The 14,991-nt window shown below is 39.0% G+C and overlaps 2 protein-coding genes across 3 annotated transcripts; one reads left to right on the top strand and one right to left on the bottom strand.

Moving 5' to 3' along the window:
• Positions 1 to 146: 146 nt before the first annotated feature.
• Positions 147 to 5,031, bottom strand: LOC131463400 (rab5 GDP/GTP exchange factor-like). 2 transcript variants are annotated; one of them, XM_058635080.1, is made up of 9 exons: positions 4,734 to 5,031; positions 3,197 to 3,383; positions 2,869 to 2,996; positions 2,356 to 2,507; positions 2,196 to 2,265; positions 1,960 to 2,095; positions 1,774 to 1,868; positions 1,303 to 1,559; positions 147 to 1,220 (listed from the first exon to the last, which is right to left on the bottom strand). In XM_058635080.1, the coding sequence occupies exons 1-9, from the start codon at positions 4,795 to 4,797 to the stop codon at positions 804 to 806; spliced, it is 1,506 nt and encodes a 501-aa protein (XP_058491063.1). In that variant the 5' UTR covers positions 4,798 to 5,031; the 3' UTR covers positions 147 to 803. The 2 variants fall into 2 exon arrangements, with proteins under 2 accessions (XP_058491063.1, XP_058491064.1); XM_058635081.1 differs by having other exon boundaries at positions 4,882 to 5,029.
• Positions 5,032 to 5,639: 608 nt separating this feature from the next.
• Positions 5,640 to 14,599, top strand: cfap251 (cilia and flagella associated protein 251). Its single transcript, XM_058636555.1, has 20 exons — positions 5,640 to 6,063; positions 6,190 to 6,330; positions 6,768 to 6,877; positions 6,974 to 7,082; positions 7,414 to 7,494; positions 7,594 to 7,671; positions 7,748 to 7,789; positions 8,821 to 9,023; positions 9,114 to 9,290; positions 9,521 to 9,771; positions 9,862 to 10,013; positions 10,738 to 10,914; positions 10,999 to 11,183; positions 11,268 to 11,382; positions 12,066 to 12,229; positions 12,309 to 12,399; positions 13,062 to 13,205; positions 13,300 to 13,528; positions 14,174 to 14,275; positions 14,356 to 14,599. Exons 1-20 carry the CDS (start codon positions 5,812 to 5,814, stop codon positions 14,484 to 14,486), a joined length of 2,934 nt encoding a protein of 977 aa, XP_058492538.1. The 5' UTR covers positions 5,640 to 5,811; the 3' UTR covers positions 14,487 to 14,599.
• The last annotated feature ends 392 nt before the right edge of the window (positions 14,600 to 14,991 follow it).

The following is a 14,991-nucleotide window of genomic DNA, read 5'->3' as shown; positions in this document are numbered from 1 at the left end:
TTCTTTTTTTAATTGATGATATTCAAATCCAACCTAATACATTTGAACAAGGCATATTGAGGGTCTGATTCAGTTAAAAATAAATAAAAATAATTTGAAAACAAGATTTGATCCAAACCACTTCCCAAACATTAAAACCCACACCATTAAATTGTGCAAATCAACTTTAATACAACATTAATACCAACATTGATCAGAACAACCCCTTCATTACTCATTACTTTACAGCTGTAAAAAAGCACATACAGTATATTTGCCACTCTTGCGCATCACATTGTTTTGCAGCAGGGTTTTTTTTCCTTTCTTTTTCATTTTCTGAACAAAACAGTGCAGACAATATGAGAATAGTGACACAGGTGGAAAACCGTTTAGTCAAGCTTGTAGTGGTCCGTCCGTCTCACATTTTTGTCATGGAGCATACCTTCACTTCACAGCAGTTTACATAAAGGCACATTGGTGAACACTATTAGAAACAAGTGGTAATTGAATACACACCTTTAAAATCTTAGCAGATATGATATGTACCTGAGTGTTTACTTAAAACTGGAATGCATTTTAATTTCCTTCATCCTGGAACAGAATACAATTATTTTTATAGTCTATTATTTTAATTATAGACAATAAAATCTTCATTGAGCCCCGTGATACAGAATGCAAAAAGTTTAACAATATTAAACTTCCTAAAACTGTAACCTGTGCAAATGTGGCATTAGAATATAAATGTTTGTTTCACATCCTACATAAGTTAGTGCTGATGATTTAAAAAAAAAGTCAAGTGCCACATGAGGTGTTGGTTAATGTTGCTAACAGTCTGTATCCTTCGGACCGGCATGTTGATCTGTGAGCACCTGCAGAAACTGGTTTTTGTCGTCCCCTTGGGGTGACGCATCTTGGGACGAGGATGACGAACCATGTGAGACGTCGGCCTGAGACATTATCTCCTTCTGTACCAGAGCAAACTGTGACGTCGCCTCATCCAGTTGTGAATGAACTGTCTGCACCCAGTTTTGTAGCTGCATGTTGAGAGTATCCATCCCCTTGTCCAGCTTCTCCTGTCTGCCTTTTAGCTCTTCTAGTAGCTGTTGTGTTTCACTGGCAGTCTTCTGCCTCTTCTCTCCCACAGCGGGAGTGCGCTGATTCAGCATGTAGCCCTCAAACTCTTCTGGACTCAGGTTTAGTGCAGGTCCATCCAGCTTTTCAATGAAGGCCACAGCACAAGACTAAAAATGAGAGGACACACTTGATCAACTAATGTTACTTCACAGCCTCCTGTGGCGTATAATGATGGATGAATCAAATTACCAGATTTGTGAAATAGTAGCCGCTCTCTCCTGCCATCAGACTGTGAGGAAGGCCAAACCGAATCACGTACTGCACATTTGAGTGTAAGCGGGGTGGGTTTGCCTTCAGCACCACGTAAATCAGTCCTGACAGGAAGTCGTCAGCATTGGCAGGTTCACTGTTCGAGATGGAGAGGGCCTCAAAGACATGATGACTGCATTTGGACACACAGGCAAGTTTGTCCTGTGGTGCTCGTTTAGCATCCATTTCAATTATGGCTGTTAAAAAACATGTTAGACAGGAAAAAAATATTAAAGAAAGCATTTTATACCATTCAGTTGTTTCTGACATGTAAAACTGTCTTTCATAACATTACATTGAATGTGTATCATGGTACAGTTCAGTGTGGTACGGTTTGTAACAGTTTTGAAGCTTTTTGACTGAGAACATAACGTGATGCAGGATATGCTTTTTTTACGCTTGGTGAATCACCCGTTATAGCAGGCAGGAATGGGTCAGTTGTGACTGTGGTGCTTTTGTTAGGAAAAGGTACGTCCAGCATCTGCGGTGTAACCCAGTTTAAGGAGCTGCAAAGAAAAGACATAAATGTCTTACAGTCATTGTAGGTTGGAGGTTTTAAATCAAATACAACATGATTAAGACCTGTATTATGCTAACCGTATTCTTCTCTGGAGAAGCAGGTCCTTCTGTTCATCATCACAGCTGTCATGGCAGAAGACCCATTTGTGCAACCGCGTCATCGTTAACTTCTCCACGTGCTCCATTATCTGAGTGACATGAGCCTCAGAAAAACCTAAAAGATACAACAAACTGTTTGTTTTACCCCAGAGTATTTAAAAAAAAAAAAAAAAACAATCAACAGCCCAAAAAGTGTTGCTCTAATGTGTACTCACTGCTAAAATGTTCAGAAAAAGACATGTAGAAATCCTGCACAAGGTCAGACTGTTTCTGTACTGGCAGATCCTGAAAAAATTGTGAAAGCATATGTTCAAAAAAACAGCATTTTACAAAAGTCATGCAAGTGTAATGTTAATATTTTGAATTGATAATTACATGATAAGCTTCCACTGTGTTGAGAAAAGCTGTGCACTGAGACTGCAAGCGCTGGGAAGGAGGACTGCGAAGTACTTTTAGGAAACCGGCAAAGTCCCCAGGCTCAAGGCTCTGGAACGCTTTCAATGCTTTTGTATGGTCTTCAGATGACTCTGGTAGAAGGAAGAGTATGTTACTCCAGATAAATAGATGAAGTGACAAGTTGTAAAACCGACACAGAGAGTTTTGTTTGTTTTGTAAAATTGTATGTTAGCATTTGAATCATCACATATGAACTTACTGTAGAGTTGTACTGTGTGATCATATTAAAAAAACTACTTTGAGGTAAATTTTAAACATTAATATTTTTAATAATGAAAATTAGGGAGATCCACAATTTATACAATTTGCAGTGTGAAGACGACACATATACTGTATGTACACAAGAATAATGTGCTGGAGAAATTTCTTGACATTTTCAAATTTTTGCAAATTTGCAATTTGCAAATTCAAATTTCCACTGTGATAGTCTACCTTGGCGTTTTGGAGATGATGGGCTTCCCCAGAACAGTCTCCTCATTGTGTTAATTCGGTGACCTTTCTCAATGTTTTTCTTCTCCTCAAACTTGGAGAAGGTGACAGGAGTTCCATCATTCTTTGGTCTACAAAAAAAATGACAAATTTAAACTTCGAAACCTAAACTCATCTTAAACCAAAAGTTGCCTCAAGAAGTGCTTGTGCAAATGAATCCGTTAATAGTCATTTATATAATCAACAATTATTAAACTGTTAAACTGTGTACAATTCACTTACAGTTGGTGTTAAAAATAAGGTCAAATGTTACTGGGAGTGCCGATTTTACCTTGTGTCTTGTCTTGGGGCTCCAGTTGGACGAGCTTTCTCTCTCCAGCACTTGGAGCAAAGGCCATGCCATGCAGGATTTCCATAATACCCACAGGCATTCTTGCAGAGCAGCTCCTCCTGGGTAACTCGGATTCCTCTGTGTTTATCTGTCCACATTGTAGAGTGCTCTCTTATACTACTCCCACCTGTTAGATCAAAATGTATATTAATACTTTCAATTCAACATTCAATACGATCTGTCTTTTGTACCTAACATTGTGGCTGCTGGGCCTGAAATGTTACAAGCTCAATGTTCGGTAAAGCCTAATCGAACCAAATTTGGCCCATAATCTGACATATTGTTTGCTGAAACCCATATGAAGCCAAAAGCACCAACCTATAAAATAACTACACAGTTAAATCAACGCTTATCTGAAAGCCAAACACTACATAAAGGGTTGTATCACTAGAGGTCTAACTAACAATTACTTTTATTATTGATTAATCTGTGGATTATTTTCTCAAGTATCATCTTGGGTATAATCCAGATTTATACAAAAATTACAGATAATGTCAGAACATCAGACACCAACATTCATACTGATGTGTATGTCAATACCTTGTATGAATAGAGGAGTTTGTATGTTTACACAACTACTTTTTCCCATCATCAAATGTGCATAACTACTTGAATTAAAACTGAACACAGTTGAGGGCTTGTTGAAGGACTGCATGTCATGTCAATACTAAAAAACGAGGTCACAACAAAGACTTTTAAATATACATACATACATACATACATATATATATATACATATATATATACATATATATACTGTATATATATACATATATACATATATATACATATATACATATATATACATATATATACTGTATATATACATATATATATATACACATATATAGGTAGGTAGGTAGGAAAGTATGTATACATGTAGAAAGGTTGGGGATATTCCAGATATATGCCCTTTGGGTTAACTTTGGGGGAAATCCCACATACTTTCAAAGTTTTAGAAACGAATGACGTGTATGATTATTACTGTGTGGTGATGCACATCATTTAAAATAAGTTGTGTATGCCATCTCAACTACTTAAGGGAAAACTTACACTCAGGCTTGAATGAACTTAACATTTTGACCAAGTCTAAATTCGGCTATGCCCACAAAAAAAACACATTTTCTCCCAAGTATTTACCAACTGAGAGTCTATTAGGAACTTTCGCGCATCAAATATATGTGCTGTTGGTCTAATATTGAGCTAAATACATTATTAAAAGATTCAAAGTCAGAGAAAGCCTTGTTAAGTCGCCGTTTGAGGGTTAACAGGTTGGCTAACAGCTAATTACGAGCCCAGCTGACTGTCACCTGAGGGGATTGGCGATAAGAACAAACAGCTAACGTTGGCTAACGTCCAGTGGCTAAAGAAGCCGACAACCTATTTCACTCATTTCAACCTTGTTTCCCGCACTGTCGAAGGAAATTAATAGCGTTGAGAAAAAGTTGACAATCGTTAGCTTAGCATGGCTCCTCACCTATCCGCTGGTCAAATCGCCATGAAACCGCTTCCTCCTCAAAACAAGTCTTTTCTGTCGTCATTTGTGTCGTCGTCACAAATGTCTCAAAATACTCACAAAAACAACAGTAATCCTTCAAAATGTCAATGAAAGACGTGTGACTTACACAGATTTAGAGACAGATGTGAAAATGTGTTTCAGAAATGAAAGCTTCAAGTTAGGCGATGTGAAACAGAAGCACCGCACGGTCAATCTCCTCGTCACTTGTTTGTCTCGTCAAACCAGCTAACAACACATTTTCAGTGCCCTACTACTGTAGGCGTTACGGTAAATGCAATGCAACAGTACGGCGCTAGTGGATATGTTAAGATGACAGCATCCGGTTTTCAGAATAAAACATGCACCGTAGAGTGACACTGATTTGATTGAATTCTGAGAGAAACGACAAGTTAGATCTCTCACGTGTGCATTTCGCAAATTGCTTTATTTCTGAACTTTATGCTGCTGTAAAAACAAAACAACACAACAAGTTCAACAAGGTTTATATTTTACAATTTTCATTTTAGTTATATAGTTTAGTCATTTTTCTTTGATGGTATATGTAGTTTTACAGGTTTGTCCTTCATTTTACATTTCATTTACCAGATCAATTTTCACAGAGTACATGCTTTATGTTGTAAATGTCATTTGCACTGCCATTTAAAAATATCTTTAATATATTTTCGATTACTTGCAAACATAATGTAATGACCTTTTTTTTGTTAGAAAATATGAGTTTTCATTTACAAGACTTACATGTAGCACTCATTAAGAGATTTTACAAAGACGAAGGTTTTGTCCAAGATAATATTGTGGCTCAATGGTGCTTTTAATTTGAAAGAAATGACCAATGTTTTCTTGTGTTAGTGGTTACTAGGCAACAAGAGGCTTAGCAAGCTCTTTGTTAGCAGATCATTTTAGGCTGAACAACAAGAGCAAATCCAAAGTTTGTTATTTAACATTCAGCATTCTAAGACATTTTAACCAGACAAATTCCACAGGTGCTGTTACTGTGCAGAATAAGTTGCAAGGTTTGGCACATTTTGTAGACGTCATCATGTCAGATGTGGATGCTGTGGAGGAACACAAGCCATTCACAGAGTGCAAGGTGGAAAAGCAACAAACGCACGACTGTCCTCACAAAAACGGTGGATGCAAGAGGAGTGATGAAGCTGAAGAGAGTACAGGAGACGGGGGAGAGGAAACAGAGACAGACACGCTAAACATGGCTCAGACGTCTCAGGTCTACACTGCAACCAGAGATACACTTTTCCCAAAGACCATGAATCACACAAGAACACAGGCACTAGTAAGAATGTCTTCTTTACACAAAACTGCTCATAAATTGTGGTCACCTGCTCTGAGCAGTCACAAAAGTGTCATGTTCTCCAAGATAAAAAAAGGTAACCATAAACTTTTCTCTCTCTCTATCCAGTCACTTGAAAGGGTGTTTGGGATGAACCCTGCTCTTTCTGTCTTCAGTCTGCAAGACCACGATCAGCTGGTGGTTTTCTATGCTGGAGCACACATCGGGATCATCTATAATCACACATCACAAACCCAGCACTTACTTCAGGTAAAAAAAAAAAAAAATTAAGGGTCAGGCCTGTTACCTTCACACATTAACAGAATTCTGTGCCAACTTTCACTGTCTCCAACCAGTGCTGACTGGTGTTGTGGTTAAAATTGTGTAAAAAAATCTTGTATATGTGTGTGTGTGTCCAGCGTTAGTGACACAGACTGACTGAACAAGGCAGCTGTATTCCAGCATCTCCTTTGTTAACATCAGCTAAAATCCCAGATTTTCTCTATTGACTTTGGTGCGAGGCAATGAGCAGTTCATGGATTTCAGTTCCCAAATGGAAAAGGTTGTCCAACGGCGACATAAAACGGTGAACATAATCTTAGGATACTGTAGACATAAGAAGGTCTAGATTTAGCCTAACCTTGTGTCCCTACTGGCGGCCATGTTTTCTGTGTTCATATGACCACATATCACTGTAATGTTTCCAGGGTCACGGCAGCCCTATCTCATGCATGTGTGTGAGTGAAGACCGACGCTGGGTTGCGACTGCAGACCGGGGGCCAAAAAGCATGGTGATCATATGGGACTCCTATTCTGGGTATCGCACTTGATTCTTCATTCTTTAAGGGATTTTTGTTTTAAGTATCAACCTTTGCTCTTAACGGTAACCAAGTGTGTATGCTCATCGTTGCAGCATTCCTGTGCATACATTGTTCGACTGCCACACAGATGGGGGTGTCTTCGCCGTGGCATTTTCAAGAGATGCTAAATATCTGGTAACACTCGGAGCTGAAGAAGTTCAAGTGAGTCAGACAGCAGGCGAAATGGCAACAGTCAAGTAAACACGAGAAATGCAAACAATGAAGTGCATGACATACACTAATTTTTCAAGATTTTGTACCATTTTGAGTGAAAGCACTAAAATGAAATCTTTTAAATGTTATGTCATGACTATATCATATTTTCTTAGGCTTAGGAATGTAGTACAATTTGTATTAAACATGTAAAGCTATTAACTGTTAATCTTCCTGTTCAGGACACTAAAGCAGCTTAGATGATTATTGTTCCATACAGGGTTTGACCATATGAAAGAATAATTGTACTCCTTGATTAATAAAGTATATCTGATTACAGCGTGTGTGTATTTGGGATTGGACAAATGAAACAGAAAAGCCTTTGTGGTTTATCGAACTTAATCCTACACATGGCTTTCAAGTAAGTCTTCCCTCTTTCTTTCTTTTTGAGATTACCCCCTAACTCCATAAATAAGCTATTCAGAGGAACACATATTTAAATGTTGAATGTTTTTTTCAGGAGAGCATCATTTTTAATCCAAACAATAGCACTCAGCTGCTCACCAGCAGTGAAAGCCAGGTGTTATTTTTCAGCAGAGTAAGTCGACCTTTTTCTCGTTTTCAAACAACTGTTGTGTTTATATTTATTGAATTAATCGCATGCTGCTTTTCAGGCCCAGGGAAGTCTGCAATATGTTCCCCTGAAACTTACAAAGGTAAGGATTATTATCAGAATGTGTTTCATTTCTTACTATAGCATTTTGAGATATAATTTACCATTTTATTTGTTTACCTCTGCATTTGTTGGGATGCTTCTGTATTAACGCAGACTTCAGCTGCTTTCAGACACGCGTTGATTCTGGAGATTCTCACACTTTGGGAATCACTGATCTAATCTCCTGCAAGATCCCCAGAATAAGTTTACTATGAAAAAAAAAAAAAGAACAGCACTGCACAGGACATCCTTGGAAAATAGATTATTAATCCCAATGGATATGTCCTGCATAAATATAGGTTAAATAATAAGTAAATAAATAAAAAACATACATCGGATGTATAAACTAATGAAGAAGAAGGTGGAAAAACAGGACAGTGTGGGCAAGTGGAGAGAAAATTTTGTGACAGTGTTTGCATCCTTTCTGGTATGTGAAGGCCACTGTAGTTCCTTGAGGCAATTGGGAAGGGGGTGGGGGGGGGGGGGGGGGTTGAGTCCTCTGTTGCAGGGTCCTTACACATAAGAGGGAGTTTAGGAAAATCAGCAACAGGTTTCGGGTTCATCAGGTTTTTATCCACACAGAGCTGGTGTTTTGGGAGCTCTAAAATGCCTTTTTTTTTTTTTTAAATGGGTGCCAGAGTGAAAAAAATCTCCACGCAGGCATTTTTGTGTGTACAACCACAGCTACAATCCAATCCAAAGACCAAGTGTGCGTGGACATCCATTCATTGAAGCACGTTAAAACAGGTCTTTGGCTACACCCAGCAGAGTGGCTAAAATCAGGACTGATTAGTCACTAGAGTGCGAATGAAGACATTTCTTGAAACAATGTCATGTTTACAAAAATTTTCTTCAGAACAAAAAAGAAAAAACCTCAGTTTTAATGTGGATAAGGCTGCAGTCTGCAGTGTCAATATTAGATGTCGCTAATAATGCTTACTCACTGGACCTGTAATATCTGAGTGAGTTCATGTGAACACATAGAGACTGGAGTTCATTTTCTGAAAACACGTGTCCTCTGATGTTTCACAGACTGTCAGCATGGCCGGCAGGTTTCACAGTCAGTCTGTGTTTCACTGGAAAGAGCCTCAGGTTCTCAGAGCCACTACAGCAGGTGGCCTTGTTGTGTGGAATGTGATGGAAGACCTAGCTGCAAACCAGTGTCTCCCTCAAGACAGAATCAAGCTCATTCCACTTCAGAAGGATCCAATCACTGTTCTCACAGTAACTGACAGGTACTCAGGTCCAGAAATATTTATCATCAATTGCTTCTTTTATTTATTGGTCACTAATCTCTTTTCTATGCGTGCCTTTTCATATCACAGCTGTTTCGTAACGGGTGACACTCAAGGGCATATCAAGTTCTATAATGAAGAATTCCTCCTCGTCACGTGGTACAGTAAATTCAACCTGGATCCGATTGTTTCCATTTCCTTCTCCAAAGAATGCACAGAAGGATGTCTGGAGGACTGCACACTGGAAACAAAACCATTCATTTTCAGGTGCATAGTAAAAAAGTATGATGTTCTCAGTCTACACCATAAACATTCACTCATGCAGATTTTTAATAAGCGTACTCAGCAAGTTAGAGACAGAAAATGTTGAATTAAAAGATACATAATCTAAGAAAAAACATTATGCTTGTGAGTAAAAGGGGAGATGCTCGAGCACCACCTGGGGTCCATCTGTACACATCAATTGATATCTATTTGTTGGTTTGTTTCTTCTGCAGAAACTTTGTTGTGTCCACAGCCAGGTCCACGGTCGTTTACGTGAATACACAGAAAGGCATCTCTCAGATGCTGCTGCATGAGGACAGTGACCCTCTTCATGCAGTAGCCTGCCACCCCAAACAGCCAGCTGTGGTCATGGGCAATCATTCAGGCATTTTAAAAGTGTGGGATTACAACAACAATGCAATGCTCTGCAAAAGGGTCTTTGAGACAGAGAGGCAGATTCAATGTGTTACCTATGACCCTCAAGGTGATGTTTTATTCATGTGTTAAACCACGTGTTTTCTTTTCTTTCCATTCTGCAATATAAAGAAGCACTCTGTGTTTTGTCACTAAACAGGATTATACCTGGCGGTTGGCTTTGGCAGTGGCTCTGTTCACCTACTGAACCCCCGCACTTTGCAGAATGATCCAGTGGAATGTTTCCATTACACCGACGACAGCATCCTTCACATCACTTTCTCGTCAGACTCAAAGTATCTTGCTACTGCGGTGAGAAAGTCCTTTCTTATTACCGCAAATATGTCTGACCTCATTGTTAACACTTTACACTAGAGTAACAACATGGTTCCATGGTGGTAATCATTTTGTAAAAAGTCTTCAAAACTGCTTTACACTACAGTTTGTTTTGCCACTCACTCCTTCACTCATTCATTAAGTACATCTATGTGCAATGTTGTTTTCATTCACTCATCTTCAGACCCATTTACAAAACTGTGAGCTGAGGATTGAACCCACAACCTTACTGCGGCTGAAAGATGACCCACTCTAACACTCTAACACCACAGCTGCCCCATAATGACATTTCTAGCTTGGTAATCAGTAATAGGGAGATCATATTACAGGAAAATTATATTATTTACAGAGTAACATAAGTAATACACAAGTAATAGCTAAGTAGTAAGAATATAGACTACCAACAGTGTAATGCATGCACATGAAAATACAGTTGATATTTGCCATATTAAAAAGTTGTCCCATACACATTTTCCATTGTTATTACCAAGCTGTTACTTGGCAATTTGTATAGAAATAATATGTATTCCCTATTAAAAGGTATTCCCATACTGTTACTGTAATGTAAAGTAATAATATAGGAATGTTACCAAACATAATTTTAACAATATTATTTGGTAGATGTGACTATACATTGCAAATGTATACTAATTTTCTTTAGGATGACGTGTAGGTTTTATTTTCCTGTTGACTGTTGTAGGATGCTGGAAAAGCAGTGACAGTATACCGCTTGCAGACTGATGAAGGTTCTCTACCTCACTGGACATATCTGGGCAGATACCGCTCCCATTATAAGCCCATCAAAAACCTTCTTTTTGGGGTTCACCTGGACAGCACCCAACCCAGATTGTTATCCCTGGGAATGGACCGGCGCCTGGTTAGTCTGTTTAGTAAAAAACTGTAGGACTGTGGACGACTTTGGTGTTTTTTTAAAACCTCTCTGCTGCTCTTGTGTGAATAGGTGGAGTATGACTTGGAAAAAAGTGATGTAAACCAGCTTGTCATCTTAAGCTCAGAGCGCATTGAGCAGAGTGCCGTGCCAACGTGCATGACTTGGTATCCTCCGCTGACGACAGAGCAGTTTCTTCTCACTGCCTCAGACCAGTATAAGATGAAGCTTTTCAACAGCACAACCAAGATGTGCAGGTCTGCCACTTCTGTGTTCTGTATTTTCTGTATTTATCTGTTGTCACGGCAAAGTAACTGGTAATGTTATATGTACAAACACAGAAAGACGCTCCTTGGCCCAACATTGGGCTCCTCCATCAAGCAAGTGATGGTTCTTCCCAAGTCTACAGAACCTGAGACAAACTCATATTACCTGGCATACATCACAGGCGACATGGTCAGTGCTGCAGTTTATTTTTATTTTCATCCAGCATGTTTTTAAAAATATAGATTCCTATATTACATTTCCTTCTCGTCATATGTTTGAATAGGAGTAGGCAGAAGTATAAACTTGTATGTTCCTGCACCATTCCCATTACACACAACTCAACAAGTTTATCAACTACTTTATCCCATCACCAAATATTTACACAATATTTTAAACAGTGTTCTTAATGTTCCCAGTACAACACAAGAATATTTCTGGCTTTAAACACTACCATTTCCATTACCATCCCAGATTAAACTACTGTTCTTCATCCTTATATTTATTTAAAATTAGTATTTTCTATATTCTTTACACCGATTAATGTTTTAATTCATCTGTTTTGTAAAAAGAGAAATGTGGCTCCTCGTGGAAAAAAGAAAATCTCAACTCTTGTGCTCAAGTGACCTTTATCTTTAAGAGATATATTAATTACTTCTGTTGGACTACATGAAGGAACACAAAAATAAAATAGAAAGCAGTCACACTTGAATAAGTAGAAGAGAATAAAAAGGTAAAATGGCTGAACTGAGCAGGGGCCTTGCTTATAAAAAATTTACCTGAGCTCTCCTCAAATCAAATCATGCTGTGATACTAAATGTTGTAAATTCACACAATTGATATTTACCACTAAGAGTGTGTTCTATTCTTCACAGGTGGGTCTCCAGATGTTGCCTCTAGATGGAAACCCCTACAAGTGCAATGCTTTAGTTTGCCATCCAACAGGAGTGTCTGCTTTTACCTGCTCCTATGATGGCCGATATGTTTTTACTGCAGGAGGCTCTGATTGCACTGTCCTCTCATGGGAGATTAGTTTAAAGTGAGTTATAATAGAATCAATGTGAAAATCATTTGAAATGCATTAGCAGTCAGATAATGTTTAGTTGTTGTGACTGCAGTGCCCTGGAGACTGCAGCCTCACTGGGAGGAAAGGGCCTGGTACCATTTTACACTCTTCTAGAGGGAGGTGGAGATGGCACTTTCTACAAGGTGAGTTAAACATTTACCTTGTACTTTATGACTGCTGAGTGTTAGGGGAACAGCTCTGATTCTTTCTTGATTGCATATTTACAACCATTTAGATTGAGCTGTTTTCAGAAACACACTCAAACCTGGAAATTGTCCAGAGATTGTCAACAAGGGCTGAACATGTACAAGGACGAAAATCCGCAAAGGTCACTCCAGAGATGATTTACAGCAATTAGTATCTGTACTGTTGCATCACTGCCTTCTTCCTCGCTTTTTTTTTTACAAGCTTCCAAACATAATTTCCAGTTAATGTCCATGTGAGTTTGTGAGGATAGAGCAGGAGAGACTCCAGAGGATCCACAGTGAGTGAAAGTTTCCTGCTTCCTGTGAGCTCAAGCCAGGGGTCACCACCTTTGCTTGGATCCTCCAGAGACTCTCCTGCCGATGTGAATGCATCTCACCCAGAAAATGATCCATTGTGCTTGTCACATGTGAAGGACAAACCTACATTTCCAGTTTCTTATCAGCTGTCATCTGTTTTGTTTTTTTAAGAAAGCATTGTTCATAAAGTATTAGCACAACACTGGATTATAAACAAAGCTAAGGCCTTTGACTTTGATTACTCAGCGTAAGTTTTTTCTTAAACCCCTTTAAATATAGATTCTTACTGTTTCTGTTTTTAGGACATTGAGGACTTTTTCTTTTTCTGCCAAATCCGTCATCAAGGCACTGACTCAATGGAGAAACGTCAAGTATCAACCAAAATCCCACTGTCAGAGGTTCCTTCTCTAATGAGAGCACTGGCTTACTTCCCGACAGAGCAAGAGGTACAATAGATGTGATAATATCTGACAAAGAAAACATTGCAACAATTGTAGCTTTACACCTCAGATCTGCAGATTCCTATTTCATTTTTACCAGATAGAAGACATGCAAAATGAGGTCAAGTTCAGTCAGTATGCTGAAACCGGAAAATATGTGGCCGCCATTGACCTCGAGGAGTTCATTAAGCTGTATGTCAACCATCGGCCAGCCTTTGGCATCTCCAGAGATGAGCTTGTTCAAGATTTCCATGTCCTTGGTACACATGACAGTACAGGACGGCCAGTTCTGCAAAGACATGAGCTGCTGGAACTCATACAGGATCGAGGTACGCTGCTGCCTCTTCGGTCTTAAGAGTGTCACATTGACAGAATTGTGTGTAAACACTAGGTATTGTTCTTATCTGTGTTTCACTGTGTTGTTCGGTCACTAGTTATCGAGGGAGGTGTCCATCATAGAGGGTAATTGGCTGGGGAGAGGCTGTCGAGGACGTTGGTTCGCAGCAGTAGTTGAGAAGCTGTAGACGAGAGAGAGGCTGTGTTGCTATGAGTGACTGTAAACTACTAATGAACCATTCTACAAGAGTAGCTAGGACACACATGGGCAACATAAGGCCCTTGGGCCGGATGTGGGCCGCAAACCAGCCTTATCCGGCCCATGACTTCTCCAGGTTGTCTCAGGTTCACTCTTCTCAACTCAAATGAAAAATCAACATTGTGATATTAGCAGTTGTGATGACCGAATCGGAGCTAAGATGAGTGCTCAAAAACACATCATACACACAGGGACACATCAACCTTGGGGTTAGCTGCTGCTATCTTTGAATAATTCAACATTTGTGAATGACAAAAGCACATACCACATTACAAATAAAGAAAAGAGTGTGGGCATCCATATACAGCATCTTTACAAAGCAATGACAAACAACACAGAAAAGCTTCCTCAGTCATAATTTTGATGCTGTCTTTGACAGGAGAACACATGACAGAGGAAGAGGTGGCAGGGTGTTTTGCTACACTTTTAAAAGGTCCTAATGAAGGAGAAGGAGGAGGAGGGGAAGAACATACATCTGATGGTATGTAACCTGATAATTCACAAAAATTCACAAAAAACATAAAAACACAAAACTTTTGATGTGTGTGTCTGTGTGTGAAGGTGGAGATTCAGAATATACTTTGGAGTCCGTGATCCCATGTGAGATATCAGTGGAGACATTTACGGGTCATATCCTGGGTTTCCCGTCCACAGCAGGTCCCAGTGGCAGTCCGTCCCCTTCAGTGAAGTGATGACAACAACTGTCTTTGTAGTGTAAATTTACAAGATGTGTATTGCAGGTATCTTTATGTATTTGATTTTAAAATATGAAACAAAAATCAATATTAAGTTAGATTGATTCAGAGCTTTGTGATACACTACATGTAAAATGTGCTTTGTGTAATTAACTAATACAATTAAAATAAGAATAAAAATGTATGTTTTACAGAGGATTTTATGGTTCTTTTACATATGTGAAGATATTGACATTTTGTCTTCCTCAATGTTATGGTAATGGTAATTAAGCCTCAAGGTCAAGTGTGAGAGTATTTATTTGCAGAAATGTAATTTTCTATACTTTTTAAACGTGTATAATCATGTTTCTGCATCAGCCTGAACAGACAAACCACAACAAGATAGTTTTCCTGAATAATTAATATCTTTGTTTAGTGCTAGGCTTTGTGTTTGGGGGGCGGGGCTCTGACTCTGACCAATCAGAGACGCTTCTACACAGGAACTTCCTCCTTCGGACCACAG

Source organism: Solea solea, chromosome 8 (assembly GCF_958295425.1).
Source record: "Solea solea chromosome 8, fSolSol10.1, whole genome shotgun sequence".
Taxonomy (NCBI): Eukaryota; Metazoa; Chordata; class Actinopteri; order Pleuronectiformes; family Soleidae; genus Solea; species Solea solea.
The sequence above is the reverse complement of the archived record's forward strand: the minus strand, read 5'-3'. Positions and strand labels throughout refer to the sequence as shown.